Genomic DNA, 27,570 nt, shown 5'->3' with positions numbered 1-27,570 from the left:
TGAGTGATTGTACGGAAGAGTTTAAACACAGGGTAGGCGGAATGCTTTAACTTCTGTTTCAGATCTTACAGTTATTTGTCTCTACAGTTTTTATCCCACTGTTCTTTAAAGGTGTCAGCGTGCACATAGATAATTCATGATTTCCTTTATATAAGGTAGAACTGACAAATTAAAGGACAAAGTAAATAAATAAATAAGGAGCCGGGCGGTAGCGCACGGGGTTAAGTGCACATGGCACAAAGCGCAAGGACCCGCACAAGGATCCCGGTTTGAGCCCCCGGCTCCCCACCTGTAGGAGATTTGCTTCACAAGTAGTGAAGCAGGTCTGCAGGTGTCTGTCTTTCTCTCCCCTTTCTGTCTTCCCCTCCTCCCTCGATTTCTCTCTGTCTTAGCCAACAACAGCAATGACAACAGTAACAACAACAACAACAACAAGGGCAACAAAAGAAGCAACACGCAAAATTGCCTCCAGGAGCACTAGATGCCTAGTACAGGAAGCGAGGCCTAACAATAACCCAGGAGGCAATTTATATGGTGCTGTTTGCTAAAGACTGGGACAGAGGAGATGGGGAGGTGGAGAAATCACATAATCCCACAGCACATTTATAAATAGATTGGTTAAGATGGCACACTTTTGATTATTTTTCAACTAAAAAACAGGAAGACTTTGATATGGAGTCAAGGCAACCAAACATACATCAATTTGGTAATAATACACTGCTTACTAACTAAGACTCAAACTACTTGCCATGGCAGAAAAGGTCTGTGGACTGAACCCCAATAGGGTGTTCTAGGCATAGCATTTCTTCTTGCACAAAATGATTACGAGGGCCTGGGCAGTGAATCACCTGGCTGAGTGCTTACTCTATCACGTGCAAGGACCTGGGTTCAAGACCCCAATCCCCAACTGCTAGGGGAAGCTTCGTGAGCATTGATGCAGCACTGCAGGTGTTTCTCTTTCTCTCTCTCTCTCTCTGTTGTCTCCCCTCTCTGTCAAACAATAAACAAACAAATGATTCCACCATTTTCAAGATTCCCAGGCTTTCACGAACTCCAAAAGATTGTTCCGACTGTTATTTCACATTTCTTCTTAGATCAGCAAATTGTCTCACTCCTTTCCTGATGTTGGCAAGAATCACACGGTCAGCATGTCTGCTCTTCATGCACTGAGAGCCTGAAGACAGGGACTGTGCTGTCGATGATTCTCCAGTCCAGGGTCGCATATGGTGTCTCACAAGCAACATGCTTTTGGGAGCCGGTGAGACTGACTAGTGCTGTGGTAGCTACAGAGTAACTACTGTGTTTGGTGAAAATGAACCGTGGCCCCGCCCGTGGCAATGCATCCTGGGAGTCGGGCCTGACTTCAGGGAAGCACAGTCATGAATGCAAAGAACATCTCAGTCTCTGCTGTATACGTCTCGAAACAATTTGAAAGAGCCTTCATCTACAAAATGGGAGCGTTAATAATAATCTTATGGGGTTATTAAACTTATATAAAATATAACTATGAGGGGCTGGGTGTTGGTGGTGCACCTGGTTGAATGCCCAGGTTACAATGCAAAAGAGCCCAGGTTTGAGGCTCTGGTCCCACCTGTAAGGGGAAAGCTTTGCAAGTGGTGAAGCAGTGTTGCAGGCATCTTTCTCTTTCTCTCTCTCCCTATCTTCCCTTCCCTCTTGATTTCTGGCTGTCTCTATCCAATAACTAACTAACTAACTAAATTAATTAATTAATTAAAAAAATAAATTAAAACATAACTTTGAAAATACTCAGTGCAGACCCTGCTAGGTGGACAAGGTACAGTATTTGTGAAGTTACTTTGTTTATTATTGTAGGTGATAAAATATGGCAGTTGTAAAAAAAAAAATGGCAGCTATGTTCACGTCCCTCAATCTCTCTAAGTCTAACCCTGACAGATAAAGTGAGGACTACAAAAGCAGGATAAGGGCAAGACACGGGCACAGTTTAATGATGGGCCTTTTGGTCACTATAGGGCACCCCATCCCCTGGGGCCCTAGTCAGAGAATCCTGAGATTCCCACATTGACATGATGGGACTAGGCCTCTAACAAACGCCTCCATCCACCATCACTGGCCATCTCTATCAGGAACAACATCATAAACTCTCTTGTGGGCCTCTACAGGACCTAGCCCTCAATGTAGAACAACAGTGGTAGAAACTGCCCTGTTCTCCAAAGGGAGGCTGGTCAGCATACTCTGCCACTCGAGGAAGACTGGTCCTGAAATGAGTGCAGCCTAGAATGTCCCTAGCTGTGACCAGGGACTGTGAGCTCAGACTGACGGGGATGCAGAGGCAACACAGGCTCCTGTGCTGAATATGAAGAGTTATGGGCCCTGGGTCAGATCGATGGGGTTTACAGTTAATGATATGTATATACTTTCCCCATACTTGGGAGCTACTCTCTACTCTGATTCAGCGTTCTAGTTTTATTCCCAATTCAGACAACACTTTTAGACCACCTGCATGTTATCTGTGGGATCGGGGGGAAAATTAGTAAAGTCACAAGCCCATGAGAATATAGCTACAACAGACTCCTAGCTTCTTCCAACATGAAGACCCCAAATCACATTTGCTATATTTTTACCTTTAGGCTCCTGATTATTAAACAATTTGTTCTGCTTTTTATCTTAATGCTTTTCAGCCGACAAGTAGCAGATGCTACCATGATACCAACCTGATTTCCCTGGGCAGATGACTTCACCAATGTGTCCTGGAACCCCATCTCCCCAGAGCCCTGCCTCACTAGGGAAAGACAGAAACAGGGTGGGGATATGGATCAACCTGTCACTCCGCAATTATGGAAGCCAGACATCCCACCTTCTCCACCCAGAATGGATAAAGAATAGAGAACCTTTCAATGTAGGGGAGGGAACTCTGATGGTGGGAACTGTATGGAATTATAGCCCTCCTATCCCCAATCTTGTTAATCATTATTAAATCACTAATAAAATTAAAAATTGGCAGCCGTTGTCTTTATTGAATCTAATTGCTATTTTTCTTTTGAAATGAATAGTCATTCATTGTCTTTACTACCAGACTGTGGGAGGCTGCCAAAACATACATTTTCTTACTGAATTTCTAGTCTTTAGCTTGGTCTCTTCCATATGGCGTATCTGTTGATGACTATTTGCAAGTTGTTTTATAAATTATTGGTGAAAGAGACACACTTCACTTCATAGCTATTCCTACAGCTAAGAAGGAACTTTTTGAACATACATCTGTGTGCCTTTGAAGCTGCACTTGTTGTAAAGCAAAGAGGCATATTAGAACAGGAAAATGGCATAAACAGTGTAAGCCTTTATAAAGCATTCATGTGACATGTAATTGAAGTTACGGTCTACATCGCAACGTAGTGAATATAGTAATTCTAGAAGTGGGTCACTCACCTCTGTCCCCACAAAAAACTTTGTGCAGAAGTCTTCTATTGGCTTGAGATGATTAGCCATCCCTCCTTCCAAGTTATAGTATGGGCTTTCTCCTGCCTTCACGACTTTGATTGGAGGTAAAGTTTTGTCTGTTATGGATAGAAGAAACACATATTCACATCGAAATATCTTTTAAAATATTAGTTTACATCTTTTATTCTTCTCTTTTTCTTTTTTTTTTGCCACCAAAATTATTACTGGGGCTTAGCACCTGAATTATTTCATCACTCCTGACAACCTTCTCATCACCGTCCTTATTATTGATAGAGGATAGTTTGAGACACAAATATCTGGCCTATACACTCGTCTATGTGGTGGATATATATATATATATACATATATATATAATATATATATTACAATAACATATAATAATATGTATTGAAATAAGAGTAGAACATCTCATACACTAAAATTATAAAAAGATTTATTTGGGATCTAAATGCTCTAAGTGGTTTCTTTTGTAAGATATCATAAACATATATGAAAATAAACCAAACGGAAAGACATTGGAATAGTTACATAATAAAATGTCAATCAACATTTCATGAAATAACTAGACAGTCTCTTCCCCTTCCTCTTTCTCATCTTTTTCCTCATCTTCCTCTTTCTCCTCCTTGTCCTTCATCTTCTTTTTAACCATAGCGCTGCTTAGCTTGATTGAATCTAGGACTTTGGAGCTTCAGACATTAGAGTATCTTTGCATAACAGCTATGTTATCTCCCTTACTCTCTTAGAAAAATATAATTCACAATAGATTTGGAAAGGTAAAAGGCACTTTGTGTCCATTTAGTACATAAATTCAAAATTACTAGGTGCCAAGAAGGTGACTCAGTGGTAGAGTATCTGACTTCTATGTGTAAGGTCCTGGGTTCTTTTTTAAAAATTCTTTATTGGAGGATTAATGGTTTATAATGCATAGTAAAATACAATAGTTGGGAATCATTTTTACTATCTTTATTTATTTCTTGGATAGAGACTGTCAGAAATTGAGAGGGAAGGGGGAAATAGAGAGGGAGAGACATGGAGAGACCCCTGCAGCCCTGCTTCACCACTCATGAAGCTTTCCCCCTGCAGGTGGGGGCCGGGGGGCCTGAACCTGGGTCCTTGCACACTGTAGTATGTGCACTTAACCATGTGTGCCACCGCCAACCCCTAAAATACAATAGTTTGAACATGCATAACATTTCTATTTTCCACATAACAATTCAACTCCCACTAAGTCCTCCTCTGCCATCATCTTAGGTCCTGGGTTCTGTCTCCAGCACCACATGAAAACAACAAAGGCAAAACAATATACTCCACAGATGGTGAGAACAGTGCTTTGTATTTTCTCTTTTTCACTCTCTTATAAGCAAACAAACAAACAAACAAGACAGAGAGGTGGCTCAGCAGTGTGATTGTGTGGTGAGCTGATGGTGTGAAAAATTTAAATGTATGCGCATTAACTCATTCATTCCTTCAAAATACCCTATGAGATAGCCACCCTCATCATTAACTTCTCTTAGTTTACTCTCTCTCTCCCTCTCTCTCTCGCTCTCGCTCTCTCTCTCTCTTTTCAAACAGGCATGGAGATGAGAAAAATAATTTGGTCTCGGATTGTGGCTTTAGATAACGAATCCAAAACGTTGATTACAGATCCCACACCCTCAACCACTACTCCGCTGTTTGAAAGAATGTAACACGGGCTCCAGAGGAAATTCCAACAGCCTTTAGGAGGCCAGTGCCTTATCCATTAGGCCACTGGGGCAGCTCCAACAGCCTTTAAAGAAAAGCCTTCTAAGGGGGTCCGGTGGTAATGCAGCGGGTTAAGTGCACGTGGCGCAAAGCACAAGGACCGGTGTAAGAATCCTGGTTGGAGCCCCCAGCTCTCCACTTGCAGGGGAGTGGCTTCACAAGCAGTGAAGCAGGTCAACAGGCGTCTTTCTCTCCCCCTCTTTGTCTTCCCCTCCTCTCTCCATTTCTCTCTGTCCTATCCAACAACAACATCAATAACAACAAAATAACTACAACAATAAAACAAGGGAAGCAAAAGGAAATAAATAACATTAAAAAAAGAAAAGAAAAGCCTTCTAATTGGAATAATAGATTTCTTCTAGAGTGCATAAGACACTGCTATGGTGAGGGGCTTGTGGCCACTAGATGGCAGCAGAGTACCAGACATGAATGCTGAGATTGAGCTAGGCTTCAAGACACTATAGTGATAGAATGGATTGGATCTGTGATTCACAGTTTCAGAAGAGTTAGTATCTGGCCAATAAGCAAATGTGGTTAAGAAGCATGACTGTATTCTAGTCAACAGGTCCAACGTAGTGAGAGCTGACAAGCAGTGTGTCCAAGGAACTACAGATCTTAAAGTCTGAGGCAGAACACAGCTATGCTAGCTGGCGCTAGCTATAAAAGACATGCTCGTAAAATCTATGGGAATTACCAAGTGAAATCTACTTCTCTGCAGGATCCATGGAACCACCTGCAACTTTGACTTCTGGATATTCAAAAGGGACACCACAAATAATTCTCAGTTTCAACTGAGACTCTAAAAACATGTGTCCACTCTTGGGCATTTATCCAATGGACACTCATGCACTAATTCAAAGGGACATATACACCATATCATAGCTGGATTATTCACAGTAGCCAAAGAATGGAGGCAGCCTAGATGCCTGTCATCAGATGATTGGCTAAAGAAGTTATGGGATATATACATTCCATGGAATACTACTCTGCAATCAAAACAGAGGATATTGTGTCCTTTGGGACAAAATGGATGGAACTGGAGGTGATTGTGCTTACTGAAATAAGTAAAGAGATGAAAGACAACTACCAGATGGTTTCACTCATATATGGACGGTAGAGATCTGGTTTACATGAACTTGCCCTGCCGCTCAAAAAATAAATCCAAACAAAACAGAAGCAAGCAAACTATTTGCAAGATTTATGAGAACTCTGGTGGTTCTCTTTGGGAGGAGGGAGGGTTGGGGTAGAGAACTTTGCTGGTAGGCGTGGTGTGGAACTATACATTGTAATCTTACAATCTTGCAACAAATTATTAATAACAAATAAAAATTAAAAAATAAAAGCATTCTCTTTATGAAGTGTCTAACTGAAATATTCCTTTCAGAAGAAACAGTCACAAAATGGGTCATTCCGGAGGCGTGACTATAGAGCAGCAGCTGTGTTTCTCTCCTCTCCTCTCCTCTCCTGGGTCAACTAGGAATACCAAAGGAGAACACCTGGGACCGAAACAAGACAGGACTAGAACGACTTCAGGAACCCACCAAATCACTGGTGAGTGCAAACACATGTGGCTCATGGACAGAGAGGAGCCTAGGGAGAGATTAGGTGCCTGGTAACAGTCCGGCAGTTTACCAGTTGAGATACCACTTCCAGTCTGTTTCACCAACAAGAAGACAGCTGAAGGGAGGAGAGGACTCCCCTAAGATTCACAAAATGCAACTGTGAGTCTCCATTGCTACTGCCCTCAGAATCTGGAGCAGCGGGGGCAAAACCCTGTGCTGACACCAGGGGACAGAGAACTAACCAGGAAACTCAGGAGAAGATCTATACCTCAGTGGCCTAGCAATGGGGCTGTGAGAGTCTTTTTGCATAACCACTGTATTATCTCTGCCCCACCCTGCTTTATCTCTTGGTCAGGAGTCAGTGATTAAGCTAAGAAGCCTACTTATAGTTTAAAAGTCCTCAGGCTCCCATAGCCTAAGGAAAGAAAAAGAACAAAAGAGGCTTTTACACTACTGTGCTCCAACTCAAGGATTAAAATAATATTGAAACAACTGTCAATTGCCACAGCTGTGAACCCTTTAATTACCTTACTTAGACACAAGTCAGTCCAGGCAAGAGTGATCAGTAATTTGAAAAGTACTGAGAAAGGGACCTCAAAACATACTATATAAAATGGTTAAACCAACAAGAAGAAATACTGGAGAAATGGACCAAGACAAGAGTCCAGCTAAAAGCCCCCCAAAGGGTGAAGCACAAAATAATGAGGTCAACATCCAAACACTAGTTAAGGAAATAATCACTGGAGTGAGTAAAGAGTTTGAAAGAATTGTCATCAGAAATGCAGAAACAACAGATGATACTCTGGAAGAAAACACTAATTATCTCAAGGTTTTTAGAAAACTGAAAGCTGAAATAGCTGAGCTAAGAACACAACTAGCTGAACAAAAAACAGTAACAGAACAAGGTAACAAAATAGATGAACTCCAGAAAACAGCAGAGGGGAGAGAGAATAGAATTAATGAGGCTGAAGACAGGATTAGCAAGATTGAGGATGAATTAGAGACAACTAAAAAAGAAGTAAGAGATCTCAGAAAGAGATTAAGAGATACTGAAAACAACAACAGAGACCTATAGGAAAAGAATATAATATATGTATTATTGAAATAATGCATATATTATATATTATATATAATATATTAATAATATTAAGAAATAATATATGCATTATTGGCTTACCAGAGGAAGAAAGAGAGGGAGGGGAAGAAATCATTCTTCAGGACATAGTAACTGAGAACTTCTCTAGTCTAGACAATATCAAAGACATAAAGGTCCAAGAAGCCCAGAAGGCCCCAAACAGAGTTAACCCAGACTTAAAGACACCAAGATATATCATATTTAGAATGGAAAGGAATAAGGATAAAGAAAGGATCCTGAAGGCTGCAAGAGAAAAAGAAAGAGTCATCTACAGAGGAAAACCCTTAAGATTAGCAGCAGACTTCTACACACAAACACTACAGGCCAGAAGAGAATGGGAAGATGTCTCTCGAGTGCTCAATGAGAAAAGCTTTCAACCATGACTACTGTATCCTGCTAGACTGTCATTGAGACTAGATGGAGGCATAAAAACCTTCTCAGACAAGCAAGAGTTGAAAGAATCAACTATCACCAAGCATGCTCTGAAAGAAGTTCTGAAAGGTCTTCTATAAACAGTCAGATCACCAAAAAATAGGCTATATCAGAACACTCTAAAAATCTACAAGAATGAAATATTAAAATATTTTCGATCTTTGATATCTATAAATGTCAATGGCCTGAATTCTCCTATTAAAAGACACAGAGTAGGAAGATGGATCAAAAAACACAACCCAACAATATGCTGTCTACAGGAAACCCACCTCACTCAAAAAGACAAGCACAGACTCAAAGTGAAAGGATGAAAAGCTATCGTACAGGCCAATGGCCCACAAAAAATGGCAGGGATAGCTATTCTCATATCTGACATGACAGACTTTAAAATCAATAAAATTAAAAAAGATAAGGATGGACACTACTTAATGCTCAGAGGATCAGTCAGTCAAGAGGACTTAACAATTATTAACATCTATGCACCCAATGAGAAGCCATCTAAATACATCAAACATCTACTGAAAGAGCTACAGCAATATATTAACAGCAACACAGTCATAGTGGGGGACTTCAACACCCCACTCTCTCAACTTGACAGATCATCCAGGCAGAAAATCAATAAAGACATGAGGGAGCTAAATGAGGAGATAAACTAGAAATATTGGACATTTTCAGAGTCATTCTGGAATACACATTCCACTCAAGTCCACATGGGTCATTCAAAAGGATAGACCATATGTTAGGCCACAAAGACAGCATCAGCAAATTCAAGAGCATTGAAATCATCCCAAGCATCTTATGAGACCACAGTGGAATTAAACTAACACTTAACAATCAACAAAAGATTAGTGATAGTCCCCAAATATGGAAGCTCAACAGTACACTCCTTAACAACTACTGGGTCAAAGAGGAAATAAAAGAAGAAATCAAAATGTTTCGAGAGTTCAATGAAAATGAGGACACAAGCGGTATAACACACATATTCAAAAACGAAAGGAAGAAAGAAAGGGAAAGAAAAAGAATTTCTTTAAAACTGTCTACAAAATTTTAGTGATTTTTTTTTAAAGCATGAGTTCTTGGGTTTTACCTATCAAATTATGCATCCAATATGAATTTTATTTAAGACTTTATAGTATTTTTAAAATGACTTATTATTTTAACTGAACAGTAATAAAATTTATAGATGGAGGATTTTTTTGATAAAGCAGTGTTTGAAAAGTACTTTGTAGTTGTTAGTAATTCTTTTTTATATTTATTTATTTATTTATTTATTTTTCCCTTTTGTTGCCCTTGTTTTTTTAAATTGTTGTTGTTGTTATTGATGTCATCATTGTTGGGTAGGACAGAAAGAAATGGAGAGAGGAGGGGAAGACAGAGATGGGGAGAGAAAGATAGACACCTGCAGACCTGCTTCACTGCCTGTGAAGTGACTCCCCTGCAGGTGGGGAGCCAGGGACTTGAACCAGGTTCCTTGAGCTGGTCCTTGCTCTTTGAGCCACATGTGCTTAACTTGCTGCACTACCGCCTGACTCCCAATTGTTAGTAATTCTTATACAACTTTATTTTTCATTTATCTTAAGGTGAATTATTTCTCAATTACTTAAACAAAAGTGTATAGGTTCCACTGTGCATTTCTCTAATGCTAAGTGAAGTGGAGCCTTTCTTCATGTGTCTGTGGCCCATGTGTAGCTCTTTAGAAAACTGTTTCGAATCTTTAGTCCACTTTTTTATTGGGTTATTTTTGCTTCTTTTGTAGATCTGTACCAATTCTTTAAAAAAATTTTTTAATCTTTATTTATTGGAAGAGACAGCCAGAAATTGAGAGGGGGGAAGGGGAGCTGGAAAGAGGGAGAGACAGAGAGACACCTGCAGCCCTATTCCACCACTCCTGAAGCTTTCCCTTTGCAGGTGGGGACCAGGGGCTTGAACCTGAGTCCTTGTGCACTGTAATGTGCGCTCAACCAGATGCGCCACTGCCTGGCCCGATCTATACCAATTCTGTATAGGTGTTTGATATTGGTAGGATTTTCTACTATATTTTCATTGACAAAGTTTGTTTCATAGTACTTCACAACTTTTTTACTAGACTTGACATGTGTTCCCTTCTACAGAACTATTCTTTGGGTACATAAATATTTACCAAGTGGGCTCCATTAATTTTTACTGTAGTTGAGTTTTCAAAAATACATATGTGCTCCATAAATTTTGTGAAGTTGAATTAAATGCTGCCAAATCTTTTTATATGCATAGGCAATTGGAGTGTGATAGCTATGGTTATAAGAGCTGTTATAAAGCATTGTGGTCATTATAAAATTCTATGTTGTAGGGTTTGATTTTACAAATTGGATTATTCTATTAAGTAACTCACTTTGGATGTGGTGGGCCATGAACTCTGAAAATGACCAAATGTCTTTTCAACAAGCAAAGACTGTTTGTTACCTTGTGTTCTGTATGAAGCATCATCGTCATTCAAGCTGACCTTGGTTGGGCAGTGGTCTAAAGTAGTTTCACTTTTAGACAGCCTTAGCTTTGATAAGAACATATAAGAAAGATGATATAAAAACAGAAAACAAACAAACAAAAATACATTTCTTGTTGGGGATTCACTGCTCCAGGCAGTGAATATAGAGAGAGATAAAAAAATATATATAGAGAGAGATAAAAAAAAAAAAAAGCTACTAGAGCACTAAGACTTCACCCACATAGTAGGGACTGGACTTGACTCTATGCTGTGCACATGACAAAGTGATGTACTATCCAGCTGACTTATTCTGCTGACCCCTCCATATATGTATTTCTGGGCCTTGGGACTTTGTGACACCACTATTCCAGTGCCTCTCCCCCTGCCGCCTTTCCCTCTAAAGGGAAACAGAGGGAGGGAGAGAGAGAGAGAAAAGGAGAGTCACCACAGAACTGCAGCACCACTGTCCATGAAACTTTCTCTGGTCTGGGAAAATGCTCCTACTTGGAACTTATATATTATAAAATATCTGTGGGTGGGCTGGCAAAATAGTTCACTGGGATAGTGTGCTGCTTTGCACTGTGTATGATCCAGGTTCAAGTCCAGCCTCCAGAGCATTGAAGGAGTTTCAGTCTCTCTCTCTCTGTCTCTCTCTCCTGTCTTCCTCTGTACCTTAAAATTAAAAAAAAAAATTTATTTATTCCCTTTTGTTGCCCTTGTTGTTTTATTGTTGTTGTAGTTATTATTGTTTTACTGATGTCGTCACTGTTGGATAGGATAGAGAGAAATGGAGAGAGGAGGGGAAGACAGAGAGGGGGAAAGACACTTGCAGACCTGCTTCACTGCCTGTGAAGCGACTCCCCTGAAGCTGGGGAACCAGGTGCTTGAACCGGGATACTTACGCGGGTCCTTGCGCTTTGTGCCACCTGCGCTTAACCCAATGAGCTACCGCGCAACCCCCCTCCCCAATTTTTTTTTAAAGAACTGTAAAAATTATCTGTGGGAGATCTACTCTTCCATTTTCCTTCAGCCTTTTGTCCCCCAGATGACTGTGATAGCTCTCTCTCTCTCTCCACTTCTTTCACTTCAGATTTCAAATTGCTTCCCTTCTACCCCCACCTCCACACCCCCAGGAAAGTACCTCAATCCGTTTCTAAACTTGTGTAGCTAAAAGGGAGCTCGTATACATTTTCAAATCACAAACATGTATGTGCTATTTAGCTTTGGAAAATGTTTTGTCTTCTTACTCCATAATAAAATTTTATTATTTACCACATAAAAATAATGCCTCGTTTTCCTAAGTGTTGTTCAGGGACCTTGCACCTGAGTGTCAAGTCCCTGTGAGGACACACGTGCCCCTAAGTGTCAGAAGTGGTCCTGGCTCTGCACCAGAATGGTGACCTGTCATGCTTGGTATTTTGCCTTATGGGTCCCTTCTCACTTGTCCTCTTCAGGATGTTTTCCTCAAGTAATACAGTTCTGCTTATGCCAGTCCCTGTTCAGGGCGCCATTTGCGGGGCTAGCTTCGCGGGCGGGAGACAGACGACCAGGGACTCATGGCTGAGCTGGGAATGCAGTTCAGTCTTTATTGACGAGTGGGTATGCAGTGCAATCAATCTAATCTCTTCTAATCTCTCTTCATTAGAAAGCCCTGCCTTTTATATCTCCTGAGGAGGAAGTGTCAGGAAGAGGAAGTATGTAGGATAGGGGGTGGGGAGAAGGAAAACAGCTCCTGAATCAGTGGGGATTAAACCAGTGAAAACAATGATTATGTAAATAGACTACAGCCTCAAGCAATGCAACAGAAGGGGTCTTAGAAGCAGAATTTAGAAGCATACCAACATGCCTGAGTGTTTTGTCAGCTTTTAACTATATACAGCTCCGTAAATCCACCCCCAAAAGGTTCTAACCCTTTCGCTCTCTAATAACCAATCGCTGCCACCTCAGGAGTATTATTGCTCTGTCGTGCTTTCTCCTTCATACGGCGGGCAAACATACAGCAATGCGACTCTACTGCTGCATATAAACCAAAGACAAAGAAAGAGCCTTACGTTTGGAATTAGAACTAGACATACTAAAGAAAAAGAGGCATGGGGGCCACATGGTGGCGCACCTGGTTGAGAGCACATGTTACAATGTGCAAGGACCCAGGTTCGAGCCCCAGATCTCCACCTGCAGGGGGTTAAAGCTCTGAGAGTGGTGAAGCAGGGCTGCAGGAGTCTCTCTGTCTCTCTCCCTCTCCCTCTCTCTTGCTCCCTTTTCCTTCTTAATTTCTGGCTGTCTCTATCCAATAAGTAAATAAAGAGAATATATCCATATATATTCTTCAATTTCATTTTTTAAAAAAAGTAAAAGAGACATCAAAGTCTGAAGTTCATTCATACTTTCTACACTTGTCCTACCCACAGCCATATCGTTCTTAAATTAAGATTGTACGCATTGTGCCCGGGGAAGTAGCTGGTAGAGCACCGGACTTGCTAAGATGGTGTTGCTGAAGGGAGCCATGCCTGAGGCTTCTGGCTCAGTCCCTGGCTCCACATGTGCTGGTGTGCAGCTCTGTCCTCTTCTCTCACTCTCTCATATTATTTAAATAATAAAATAAAAATTACTTTTCTTTGGGGGCTGGGCAGTGGCTCACTGGGTTAAGCACATATAGTACGAAGCACAAGGACCCCTGCAAGGATCCCAGTTCAATCCCCCAGCTCCCCACCTGCAGAAGGGTTGCTTCACAAGCAGTGAAGCAGGTCTTCAGGTCTCTCTCTCTCTTTCTCTTTCTCTCTCTCTCTCCCTCTCTATCCCTCTCTCTCCCTCTCTCCCCTCCCAATTTTTCTCTGTCCTAAAAAAAAAAAAAAGGGAGTCTGGCGGTAGCACAGCGGGTTAAGCACATGTGGCACAAAGCGCAAGGACCAGAATAAGGATCCCGGTTCCAGCTCCTGGCTCTGCACCTGCAGGGGAGTCACTTCACAGGAGGTGAAGCAGGTCTGTAGGTGTCCTTTTTTCTCTCCCCCTCTGTCTTCCCCTCCTCTCTCCATTTCTTTCTGTCCTATCCAACAACGACGACATCAATAACTACAACAATAAAAACCAAGGGCAACAAAAGGGAAAATAAATAAATATTATAAAAAACAAACAAAAAATAAAACAACAACAAAAAACCCAACTTTTATTCAGGCTCCAACATTAAATAATAAGCACAAAGAATTCTCCAATCAATTACTTTTTAATTTGTCTAAACTATAGGTGGTATGGTATTATTTCTCACTTGGTGTGCAAAATATGCAGAACTTTGATTAGAATGGGGTCAAAATAATCCTTCCTGGCTAACCTGAGAACCCACTGGTTTTCAGGCTGATCATATGCAGCTGAGTAATTATTATACAATTCTTTTCTTAAGCTGTGGCTTGCTCATACATCAACATGTATCAATTTTGTGGTCACAGTATTGGTGATTTCTGGCTTGATCTAGTCGTGTACCATAAGAGTTCTAAAAAAAAATGTATAGTTTTGTTGGTATGCATGAGACCCCTTCTGTTTCATTTGGTTTAAATCCCCCCTGCTTAACACTGCATTCTATTTACATAACCACTTCATTCTATTTACATAACCACTGTTAATAAGCACCATCCTCCCTCCAGGGCATTGGTTCAATCCCCACTGTTTCATGATATGTTTTTGCTCCACCCCCTCTCCTTGTCACACCCTGATCCTCTCCTTGTCACACTCTGATTGTCACCAGTCACTTTTCTCTCCACCCTCTCTATGTCACATCCTGTTTCCACCCTACTTGGCAAGTATATATAAAGACAGCATTGTGAGTTTTACAGTACCTTGAGTTTAGCTTAGCTTGGTATAGATTGTGCTGCGTCCTGCATGAATAAAGAGATACTGCCTACAGCTCAACCATGAGTCCCTGGTCGTCTGTTACCCGCCCGGCGAAAACAACATAGCCCGGCGAAAACAACATAGGTTGAATGAATGCAGGAGTTAAAAAGTCCTGTGATAATTTGGATTGTGCTACCTTTAGAGTATGTGCATATATTCATGTCTAAATATATAAACTTTACTGGGCCCGGGTGATGGTGCGTGTGGTTGAAAGTGCATATCACTAAGCCTAAGGATCCAGGTTCAAACCCCTGCTCCCTAACTGCAGGGTGTCTGCTTCACAAGCAGTGAAGCGGTTCTGTAGGTGTCTTTCTCTGCCTCTCTCTATTTCTGTCCTCTCTCAATTTCTCTCTGTCTTATCTAATTAAAAAAAAATAGAAAAGGAAAAAAATGGACACCGGAAATGGTGGATTTGTAGTGCCAGCACCAAGCCCCAGTAATAATCTTCATTGCAATAAAACAAATAATTTAATATCATGAGAAAACAGAATGAGCTAAACCCCATGCTACTTACCCTGCAAAGAGGTTTCCAAGAAAGATCTAGGTGTAAAAATGTAGGAGGTACATCAAAAGGAACTTCAATAACTTCTTCTTTCTTTTTATCTGTTTGTTGGGTTGTTGTTCTTTGTGTTCTGATATCCCAGAAACATATTGTGCTTAAAAAAAAATAAAAGATTGCATTTTACTTTCCATTAACTATGAGTAAGAAGTGTAACCTCAGGACCACCTCTTGCTGCTACATGTTCACAATCCAGCCGTGGTTCTATTTTAGTATCTCTGAACTGGAATTTTTACTTAATGGTATTATTTTACATTTACAACTCTGTGTAATGACTTCTAGTTTTGAGAATTATTTTTCTGTGTTATGACCACAAAAATAGTTGACTTATTAAAAGACCTTCTAGATAACTGGCATACATTTATTTACAATAAATTAATGTTGTTCTTTTAAGCTAATCACAGTTAGTTTCTGTTGCTCACAACCCTAGAACCTTATCTAACACATACCCACAGGACTGATCTCATCTCTCCCCTTCTTTCCTTTACCCATAGATGTTGATATTTTTCCTTTTGCTATTATTTGTTACTCCACAATTGTTTCTGTTATAGTTACCTTCTAAGGATTCAAGTGCCCCTACTTCTATTGGGGCCCGCATTTTTGGACTGTCACTATTTGACCGGTAGTTGAATGCCAGATCAGCACTGGTTAGTCTCTATATTTCTCATGTCTTTGTGAATTTTAGTTCTGTAAATTGGAAGCTATAAGTTCCTCCAAACAAAAATTTCAACATACTCATGGTTTATACATATACTATTTTTTTTATTTTTTGTTTGCCTCCAGGGTTATTACTGAGATTCAGTGTCTGGATGGAGAATCCACCACTCCCAGTGGCCTTTATTGTCATCATTTTATTAGAGATAGAGAGACATTGAGAGGGAGAGAAAAAGAGAGACATTTGCAGCACTACTTCACTGCTCATGAAGCTTGCGCCCCCCACACTGGTTGATACCAGAGGCTTGAACTTGGGTACTTGTGCCAACTAACCAGGTACACCACAGCCAGACCCCTAAAAACATTTTTATCAATATGTAATGAAATTGCAGAATGCTTCCATTTGTTAAAGAAGCATTTCCAATTAAATGCCATCATCTTTGCTGTGAATCAAGTTTGAGTGCAAACAGTACATATTATATAAATTTACAAATAGGAAAGTATGCAGTGACAGGGGAAGTGTGGATAATGTTATCTAACACTGCTAACCATGAACATGTCAGTTGTCTTTACAAAATATTTATATCTATAAGAGTCTTAAAATTGTATGCATCTATTAAATATTTTATTGAGATAAGGCTGGTTTGAATTTTGGGGGTACTATTTCACACTGCTTCAAAACACATACCACTCTCAACATCAAAGTGTTAATATTCCTTCATATAGTCCATTTAACTAGCAACAATCTATACTTTTCTGTCCTAAAGTTATTTAAGGTTTAATTGCCACAATAAAGACCATTTGGAAACAGAAAAGGACAGTGATTTTTAGAAGTATCTAAGGAGAAAAAAAAACAACCCTACTTTATGAAAGCATATTAGGTAGAAAAAAAACACATGATTTTATGAAAGCATACTAGGTAAAATAAGACATACCAATCAGCTGAGCATGTAACAAGTTGACAGGATATTCCACTTCGATTCTCGAAGACAGACCCCATCCTGTTAATCTATTATGAAAAAAAAAAAAGAAGTTCTATGTAGTCAGAAAAGCAATAACGTTTTTCCCTCATAACCTTTTACATGTTGTTTTTTTTTTTTTGCTATAATTAAAGAACATAATATTGTCAGGGAAATTTGGAGAATAGAGGTCTTTTAAATATAAAGTCATATATTCATTCCTATTAGTCTTAATTAGCCTGCACAAACATTTCTAGCTTGAGTTTTTCAGTTAATTAATTTGAACACTTTACTTACGTGTTCACAAGCCATTCTAACTATTTACAGAATGTAGACAATGTATAATACTTTCATTGGCCTTGGTATTAAAAAGTAAACTCAGTTTTTCACTATTGACTATGAAACTGAAATAAGAGATTTTATAAACAGGTACAAGTTTCTGTGAAAGTCGATGCCACAGTAAACAGTGAATGCTGTAGTGTTTCAATTCTTCCCATCACTAGGTCCAATTCAGGTAGCACACCGAGGATTTGAAGGGAGGGGAAGGGCTCCTGAGGGTGCTAGGCCATCCAGAATACAAGGTCTCGGGGCAAATGATATGGAAGGCTTTCCGGCAACCTTGCAAAGTGCCAGCAGAAAGTTCTAAGTCACTATTCAAGGAAATAGAAAAAGATACAAGTAAATGGGAAGCATAGAAAGCATAATCAAAAGAATTAACATCATCAGGGCAGGGGAGATAGCATCATGGTTATGCAAACACATTTTCATGCCTGAGGTTCTTAAGTCTCAGGTTCAATCCCCCATACCACCATAAACCAGAGCTGATCAGTGTTTTGGTAGAAAAAATTAACATAATCAAACTGAGAGTTCTACCTAGAGCCATATACAGATTTAATGCAACCCCTGTCAAGTTCACATCAAATTTCTTTAAGAGAATAGGACAAGAGCTATGGAAGTTTATCTGGAATTAAAAAAAAAATACCTAAAATTGCCAAAGCATTCTTGAGAAAAAAGAACAAGGCTGGAGGCATCACACTTTGATCTCAAACCATATTATAAGACTGTTGTAGTCAAAATGGTTTGGTATTGGAATAAAAATAGACCCAATGGCCAATGGAATAGAATTGAGAGCACAGAAATGAGCCCCCATGCCTATGGACATCTATTGTTTGATAAGGGGACCCAAAATACTAAAGGAAAATCTCTTTAACAAATGTTAAGAAATTGAGTTGAAACATGCAGAAGGAGGAAACTGAACCATTCATCTCCTCACACACAAAAGTAAACTCAATATGGATTAAGGATTTTGATGCTATACCAGAAACCACCAAATGTTTAGAGGAAAACATTGGCAGAACTGTCTTCAGTGACTCAAATTCTTTGGCAAGGAAAACAAAACCAAAAATAAACCAATGACACTACAACAAATTGACAAGCTTCTGCACAACAAAAGAATCCACCACTCAGATAGAGAGACTTCTTATAGATTGGGAAAAGATTTTTTTATGCCATACATCAGACAGAAGGTTAATTGTTGGTATGCTTCTAGTTCTGCTTCTGGGACCCCTTCTGTTACATTGCTTGATGTTGTGGTCTATTTACATGGTCATTCTGTTACATTGGTTTGGTCTTGCTCCCCCTGCCTCCAGGAGATTTTGGTTTAGTCCTCGCTGGTGCTGGCTTCTTCCTTCTCTCCACCCACTAAGATATGTGTTCTCCCTTGGTTCCTGACTCTTCTTCCGGAGGAGAGAGATGAAGGACAGAAGGGGGTTGTGATTAGATTAGATTAGTTTGTTGAACTGCTTCCCCACTCGTCAATAAAGATTGAACTGCGTTCTCCACTCAGCCATGAGTCTCTGGTCGTCTCTGTCCCCCACCCACGAAGCCAGCCAGGCAAAAACAACAGTTAATAACCAAAAAATATAAATAGCTCACAAAATTTAGCAACAACAACACGCACAAAGCAAAAACAAAACAAAACAAAACAAAACAAAACAAAAAACAATCAGTCCATCCAAAAGTGGGAAAAGGATATGGACAGAATATTCATGAATTTAGTCTGGAAGCTTGGCTATCCTGGATTCCCTGTCCACCTGGAAGGACCCATGAGCAAAACAGTAAACAAAAGTGAGGTTGCCAGCGTCAAATAAGCAGTGAAAGTAGAGACTGGAGGAAGGATGCAGTAGACATAACAGGGCTGGTACCTTGGCAACCTGGAGGACACCACTGTAGCCAGAACTTGCTCAAATTCAGGTAATAGCTGCCAACTCTTACTCTCTTCTGACAGACAATACTGAATCTGCTTTTTCTGGTTCTCACATGATGCTTTACTACTATATGAAGGCTCTGAACAGATATGTATATATATTAAAAGCTACAATAATAATGAAGTTTGGAAACCAGAGGTTTGGAGATAACATACAGTTTGACTATTCACTGTTTTTTTTCCCTAATCTTATTTCATGGATATACCTTGACATTTTTTTTTATAAATATGTGCATGAATTACCAATCAGAAAGTCTGAAACCTTGCATAATCTAGAAACCAAATTGAGTGATTGTATTTGAAAAGTTTTATGCTTGAACAAGCAATATTGACTATACTGATCTTACCACTTCATCTTCTCTAACAAAAGGCAGTATTTGAAATGCTCATTTAAAAAAATGTTATGCATGTACAAACTATTGTATTTCTTGTTAACTGTGAAACATTAATCCACCAATAAAGAAATTACTTTTCACAACTCTAATTTTTCAGAATATTCCTTGATACTCGCATAATCAAATTTTCAAAGTACATAGCAGCTCCTAAGAGCTCAGTGAAACATTGGAGAGCTTAGTGGTTTCTTTCTTTTTTAAAAAAATAAATATGATTCTTTTAAAATTTTTTTAATACTATCTTTATATATTTATTGGATAGAAACAGTCAAAAATCAATAGGGAAGGGGGAGATAGAGAGGGAGAGTGAGACAGCCCTGCTTCACCACATGCAAAGCTTTCCCCCTACAGATGGGGACTGGGGGCTCGAACCCAGGTCCTAGCGCATTGTAACTTGTGTGCTCAACCAGGCACGCCACCATCCGCTCTCGTGCTTACCAGTTTCCTTCCACAAACTCCAGACTTTAGGGAACTAGTAAACAACCACAAAGGCAACTGACAAAATTCACTCATTTTCAGCCACCACCCATCAGTGCACTTAATTGAAAACTGTTTCAGCAGAGCTATTTATTTCTACATGCCAATGGTCTGAAAAGTTGTGTGCTTCACACAGCTGAAATTATAAATTTCAGATCCCCAAAGGCCAAGAGTATATCTGCATGCAATTTTTACCTATCCAACCGTCATCATCTCCACTGTCAGATCAGTGTCGGCACCAGCTATCTTTTTTTTTTTTTTTTAAGGTAGTCATAATCTCCAAATTTTTATTTCAGTAGTAGCATCAGAGAGTTTTTTTTCTTTATTGGGGAGATTGTTTACAGTCAATAATAAAATACAGTAGTTTGTATATGTTGAACATTTCTCAGTTCCTTTTTCAATGGTTTATAAAGTGTGGAAGTTGAAACATTGACCCGATACTCATCCATAGGTTAGATATTGGTCTGACAAGGGGTTTACACCTCTAATCAGTAACCATCTCTTGGTTATTTCCCCATTTAAATGTAAATGAATGCCGGCTTGAAGCAGCCTCTTTGAATACAATCTGAAAATTGACAGTCCAGTGCGAGAAAACTAGAAAGCTGCTAAAACCCACCTCGAATGTGCCAGGCAGCCAATGGATGTCCGTAATGACTTTCCTATGTCCGCTTTCTATTGAGGAGACTGCGCAGTGCCTGATATACATCGTTTCCTTATTGCTCTCCGGTTCAAGGAGAAACATAGGCTGTGGGAAATGTTAAAAGAAAGTCATATTGTAAATTCAGAGAGTTGATAAATAAGCTCAAACTTCATACTCTTAATCCCAATGTAACTTAATTGCTCTGGAAAATACCATTTCAAGGTAAAACATCAATGTTTCTATGTACCCTCTAGCAAGGTAGTAAGACTATCTGCTTTCCCCTTCTGTTTTCTAGAAGATTTTATCTCTCTTATTTTTCATCAGTGATTTAATATTGATTTACAAAATGACATGTCCACAAGGGTATAATTCCACACCATAGCCGCTACCAGAGTTCTGAATGCCCAGTCCCTCCACTGCAAGCCACAGCTGTTCTCTCAAGGTTGCTGACGTGGGTTAACTGTCATCTCTACAACTATCTGTCTACATTTGTATATAATTGCCCCCTTTTCCTTCCAGGTCCCTTTTGTTTTCTCTTCCCCTCCGAGCCACTCATGACCTTATTACTACATCCAAATGTCCCTTCCCTTTTCCCCCTCTCTCTGCAGGTGCTGATGGAACTGGAGTTCAGAGCCCTTTTATCCTCATCCTCCTATTACTTCTCTCTCACTGGGCGTATGGATCAAGATTGTTTTTGGGGTGAAGAAGGTAGTAGTTCTGGCTTCTGTAATTGCTTCTCCACTGGACTTGGGCATTGGCAAGTCAATCCATACCCCGAGCCTGTTTCTATAAAGGATGTTATCTCTAAATGCATGATCACAAGAATTATTGATTCACTCCCTGATGAATCAATAAGTCCCCATTAAAAATGTATAAATGTTTTTTACAAGATTTATTTTTTTACTATGTATTTATTTATTTATTCTCTTTTGTTGCCCTTGTTGTTTTATTGTTGTAGTTATTACTGCTGTTGTTATTGATGTCATCGTCGTTGGATAGGACAGAGGGAAATGGAGAGAGGAGGAGAAGACAGAGGGGGAGAGAAAGATAGACACCTGCAGACCTGCTTCACAGCTTGTGAAGTGACTCCCCTGCAGGTGGGGAGCCGGGGGCTCGCACCAGGATCCTTAAGCCGGTCCTTGTACTTTGTGCCATGTGCGCTTAACCCACTGCGCTACCACCCGACCCCCTTCATAAAGATGTCTTCTAACTCAAACTAGGAAAAATCACAGCCTTTTCAATGTGATGGGCAAGCTCAGTAGATCACGATGATGTAAACTAATCACAAAGTAGTTACGAATTTTGATGGGGGTGTGTGCAGGAGGTAGAGCACACATACTACCACGAACAAGGACTCTGGTTCAAGCCCTGGCTCCCCACCTGCGGGGAGGGGGGGACTTCATGAGAGATGAAGCAGTGCTGCGGGTGTCTCTCTTCATCTTTTCTCACTCTGTCTTCCCTTCCCTTTTAGATTTCTCTCTATCCTATCAAAAAGAAAAAAAAAGTCACTTGGAGTAGCAGGTTCATAGTGAAGGCATCCAGCCCCAGGGATAATTTATCTTGATTGCCACCAGCAGGTATAAACCCAGGGATAAACCTGCTGGTGGCAATCAAGATAAATTAAAAGGAAAAATTAGATTAATTGGAGAAGCAGGTACTTGGAAGATAAGATTTAAATGTTACAGTAGATAAGATAAAAAAGGAAAGAGGAGATTTATTTTTTATGAGAGAAAGATAAAAGCAGTTAACTCACTACTTAACTCTAGCTTATGGCAGTAGTACCCAGGTATTGAATCTGGGACCTCTAAGTCTTCAAGTAATGCAAACCACATGCTTAAACAAGTGGAACTATTTCTTGACCCTGAGATGTCATTTTCAAAGGCATGTATCTTTGTATGTACATAAGGCCATATTCATTGTTTCTTGGTAACTTGTGCGCTCAGCCAAGTGCACCACTGCCTGGTCTCACATTCACTGTTTCTTGGTAAGAGACCTGCTCATAGTAAGATTGAGGAACTGAGGTGTGGGGATGTCCAATATTGTGGGTAAATTCTGAATCGAGAGATGAGGAACCTTCCAGTCTTCTCAACAGAATCCATAACTTTACAAAACAGTGTATTATGCAGACTGGGAGGTGGCACACATGTTTAAGCACACATAGTACTAAGTCCAAGGATCTAGGTTCATGTCCCCAGTTTCCCATCCGCAGGGGGGACACTCCACAAGTGGTGAAGCAGGTCTGCAGGTGTCTATCTTCCTCTCTCCCCCACTTTCAATTTCTCTGTCCTATCCAATTAATACAGAAAAAATGGCAGGAGCAGTGGATTCGTAGTGCCGGCACTGAGCACCAAAGATAATCCTGGAGTCAGAGAGAGAGAGAGAGAGAATTGTGGTGTTTATACAAGAGAAAACTAATGCTTTCTGATTTGAGAGGGTCATTTACAACCTCACAGGACTATGTCAGCTCTTTTGTATAGTATTCTTTTTATTATGTCACATTAGCAAGCTTTTTGAATCGTTCATTTTTTAAAATTTTATTTATTTCCCCTTTCGTTGCCCTTGTTGTTTTCATTGTTGTTGTAGTTATTATTGTTGTTGTCATTGCTAGATAGGATGCAGAGAAATGGAGAGAGGAGGGGAAGACAGAGAGGGGGAGAGATAGATAGACACCTGCAGACCTGCTTCACCGCCTGTGAAGCGACTCCCCTGCAGGTGGGGAGCTGGGGGCTCAAATCAGGATCCTTAAGCTGGTCCTTGCTGCGCTACCACCCAACTCCCTCATTTTTTTTTTAAATAACAACAACAATTAAAGAACGTAACAGCCTGGAATGGACAGTGCAACTTACTTGGTGGTGTGTGTGTTTGGTGTGGTGTCAGGGAGTGATAGATCCTGGCATCTTGTATATGCGTCCTATCATTGAGTCACCTTCCCCGGCCCCCACTGAGTTTTGGCGTTTTTTAATCAAAGGTCTTCATAAAAACAGTTGAGAACACAAACAAAAACCGATGTGAAAGCTTGAAAATAATGCTTTTTTTTTCTTTTCTTCCTACTGAGTGTTTAGTTTGTCAAATTCAATATGCATACAAGCTTTTGAAAAGGAGGCTGAAGACTGTGAGTTGAACTGGTAAGGGAGAGCAGGGAGAGAGAGGTCTTGGTGCTGTGCAGGTTCAAGATCAAGCCAATGGCTGGTATCAACGAGGAGGAACTTTATGAATGTTAACGAGCCACAGAAAGAACTATCTTATGCTCTTAAAGGATTCTGTGCCCCAAACAAAGGGGCAATACAGGCTTCTAAAGGGGGTGTAGGCTGAGAGCAGAAAGTGTCATTACAGAAGCAGACGCCGCAAGGTTAAAGGGGTGGGACTGGTACTCATTGCTCTGGGTCTGGCTGCCTTAGTTACTGTTATGTCTACTTTGATCCTTTCCTGCATAGCTGTGTCTGGGAAAATCTAGCCTCTGGAATTAGAAACCTTAGCGTAAGATACATGGGGCGGGGGAGGGTGTACCTTTCTCATGGTCTCTTGTTACCTGGGGTTTCTCTGTTTCTTACAGTTTGGTTAGTTAACTCTTTCTTTGGCTTGGTATTCTCTTTTCCACCTCAGTACACAATTATAAAAAAGGACCTAAGCCGGGGAGTGGGGGTGGTGGTGGGGTGTTGAGAGTGTTTTGCGGATTTTTATCAAGGTAGGATGAGGAATTGTACCCATGTGCCAACAACTGTCAATCACTAACTTTCCAATTGAAAAAAGAATGTTAGGGGCAACTCATATAGAAGTCAAGGTTGTGATCTGGGGCCCATAATCAGCTTAGGAGCCTGTGTGACCTCTGCATCCCTGTAGATCTGAGCTCACATTCTGTGGTCATGAGTAGGAACATTCCAGGCTGCCCAATATCAGGACCCATCTTCCTCAAGTGTAGCATAGAGTATGTTGTCCAGTCTCCCTTCGGAGGATAGAACATTCTCTACCATTGTTGATCCAAGTTGAGGGCAAGGTCCTATGGAGGTTCACAAAAGGGTCTATTTTGTTGTTCCTGATAGAAATGATCAGTAACAATGGAGAGAGGGATTTATTTGAGTTTGTGGTCCATCAAGTCTGTTTGGGAATCTGAGGATTCCCAGATTAGGGCTCCAGCTGGTGGAATGGCCTGATAGTGACTAAAGAGTCATCGTTAAAGTATGCCAGTCTCTTGTCCTTATTTAGCATTTGCAGTCCTTGCTTTGATAAGGTTAGCTTTGGAGTAAGTGAAAGAACTGTAATAGGAAGTAGGTGAGGAGGGTATCTAAGTCTAAGTGGACACTGTTTCATTATGAACTTGATACTGACTCACTACAGACTATTGTGTATTCTACTTTCAGGTATATATTTTGCCCTAACTTATGGATACATGTGAAAATATGCTCTATCAAACGGGACCTGGCCTATATCTAGGTTTTGGGATTTTGTTAGGAAGTGAACCTCCTGGAATGGAATTAGAGAATACCATGAAAGATCACATCAAATCAATGGGGTTTACAGTCAACAATATTTATATTTTATATAAAATATAAATATTTATTTATATAAAATATATTTATATTTTATCCCTTTATTTTTATAATATATTTATATTTTATCCCTTTCCCATATTAGGGAGCTACTCTCTTCCCTGGTCCAGCTTTCTGGTCCTTTTCCCAGCCATGACATTATCTCCTCAGACAATAACTTGGATCCACCTGCATATCATATTTTAGGCTCAGGCAAAAGAAACAAACAAAAAAAACACTAGTATAGCTACAGGCTCTTTGAAATATAACTCAAATATGCCTACTAGCTATCTACAAAATGGAGGACCCCCCAACACTTCATCTGCACTATTCCAGCCTTTAGGTCCATGATTGTTCAACTATTTGTTTGGCTTTGTATGTTAACTCTCTTTTCAGCCACCAGGTTCCCAGATGCTAGCAGGATGAGACCAGACACCAATGTGTCCTGGAGCTCAGCTATCCCAGAGCCCTTCCCCACTAGGGAAAGAGAGAGACAGGCTGGGAGTATGGGTCAACCTGTCAACTCCCATGTTCAGCAGGGAAGCAATTACAGAAGCCAGACCTTCCACCTTCTGCATCCCACAATGACCTTGGGCCCATACTCCCAGAGGGTTAAAGAATAGGAAAGCTATCAGGGGAGGGGATGGGATATGGAAGTCTGGTGGTAGGAATTGTGTGAAGTTGTACCCCTCTTATCCTATGGTTTTGTCAATTTTTCCTTTTTATAAATAAAAAATTTTTTTTTAAAAAAGTCAAGGTTGTGATGAACAACAAACACAAAGCTGACCTTGAGTGTGGCTTTCTTAATTCTGGTACTACCCGTTTTTATGTTTTCTATGCGCTCTGCATGTGCAGAAATATCCCACAGGACGATCTGAAATAGAAATAAACATTATTACAGCATGGTTTTGGGAAATAACTAATTGAGGCTTAAGGATTTCTAAGAATCTGTTATTATTGGCATGTACATGTATAAATCAGTCACATTTTAAGATTCATTTACTTGATAGGGACAGAGAGAAATTGAGAGGAAGATAGGGAGAGAGAAAGATAGACACCTGCAGCCCTGCATCACAGCTTGCAAAACTTTTCCTCCTTCAGGTGGGGACTGGAATCTTCAAAGTGGGTCCTTGTGCATACATAGTAAGATGTGCGCTAACCAGGTGAGCCACTGCCCAGGACTTTATAACAATCACTTTGGAGGATAAAAAAATTCAACTTAAGGAGCTGGGAGATGGCTCACTAGGTTAATCAAACATAATATGAAGCATAAGGACTTGAGCAACGATCAGGGTTCAAACTCTGGGCTTCCTGCCTGCAGGGAGGTAGCCTCACAAGGTGAATGAAACAGATCTGCAGGTGTCTATCTTTCTCTTTCCTTTCAATTTCTCGCTGTCCTACCCAAAAAATAGAAAAAATGGCCACAAGAGCAGTGGATTCGTAGTGCAGGCACCAAGCCCCATCAATAACACTGGAGGTATTATCATCATCATCATCATCATCATCATCATCATCATCATCATCATCATCATCTTAAATAGAGCAACTACCTATATTAGCTTTAATTACTGTTACAGTTAGTATAATTTGCATTTTGACTTTTGTGTTTGTGCTAATAAGTGCTACTTTTTTGTTTTTTGGTTTTTTTTTTTTTCCAATTCAAGATAAATATTATGTAGTAGCTTCCATTTTGGATAGAGTTTTCCCTGTCTTTGGGATTGTGATTTGACTGTGGGGACTGTGGGGACAGCTGGGGAACACATTGCATGCTCCAAAATGAAGTACAAGTGCTCAATCATCCAAAAAGTTTGAGAAATAAAGATTTCTATTTAGCTGACCATTAGGATCAACTCTAAATTTGCATGCACGTGAATGTCCATTTGAAAAAAAATCAGAATGAAACAGGATATAAAATACTAAATGAGATGAAAGTTTGATGAGTGATAGTCATAGAATTGTGAGTGATTTCATTTTCATCACCTACTTTTCTTACCAACAACAAAGTTGATTACCTTCAGAATGAGTAAGAAAGGCATTTCAGGATTTGTAGAGTTTTTTTGGGGGGGAGGTTTTGTTGCATAAAAGCTGTGGGAGAGATTCCCACCCCCCCCACCCCCCGTGGTTTCAGTTTTGGATAAGTGGCCATGGATGCTACAGGTATGCACATTTCAATCACAAGGATGTTTCCTTTTAATGTTTTTAAATACTTATTTACTCCCTTTTGTTGCCCTTGCTGTTTTATTGTTGTAGTTATTACTGTTGTTATTGATGTCATCATTGTTGGATAGGACAGAGAGAAATAGAGAGAGGAGGGGAAGACAGAGAGGGGGAGAGAAAGACAGACACCTGCAGACCTGCTTCACCGCCTGTGAAGTGACTCCCCTGCAGGTGGGGAGCCAGGGGCTCACACCAGGATCCTTAAGCCGGTCCTTGTACTTTGTGCC

At 40.2% G+C, this 27,570-nt stretch overlaps 1 protein-coding gene across 3 annotated transcripts in view; it reads right to left on the bottom strand.

Moving 5' to 3' along the window:
• Positions 1–27,570, bottom strand: part of DNAI3 (dynein axonemal intermediate chain 3) — a 110,631-nt gene that overhangs the window by 47,232 nt on the left and 35,829 nt on the right. For all 3 annotated transcript variants that reach the window (XM_060202265.1, XM_007524741.3, XM_060202266.1), the window contains exons 12-17: positions 25,914–26,000; positions 20,577–20,705; positions 16,802–16,875; positions 15,168–15,309; positions 10,750–10,837; positions 3,406–3,533 (exon numbers count right to left, since the gene is read on the bottom strand). In XM_060202265.1, the coding sequence (XP_060058248.1) occupies positions 3,406–3,533; positions 10,750–10,837; positions 15,168–15,309; positions 16,802–16,875; positions 20,577–20,705; positions 25,914–26,000 (648 nt within the window). The remainder of the gene's footprint in view (positions 1–3,405; positions 3,534–10,749; positions 10,838–15,167; positions 15,310–16,801; positions 16,876–20,576; positions 20,706–25,913; positions 26,001–27,570) is intronic.

This window comes from Erinaceus europaeus, chromosome 11, assembly GCF_950295315.1.
Source record: "Erinaceus europaeus chromosome 11, mEriEur2.1, whole genome shotgun sequence".
In the NCBI taxonomy this organism is placed as follows: Eukaryota; Metazoa; Chordata; class Mammalia; order Eulipotyphla; family Erinaceidae; genus Erinaceus; species Erinaceus europaeus.
The sequence above is the reverse complement of the archived record's forward strand: the minus strand, read 5'-3'. Positions and strand labels throughout refer to the sequence as shown.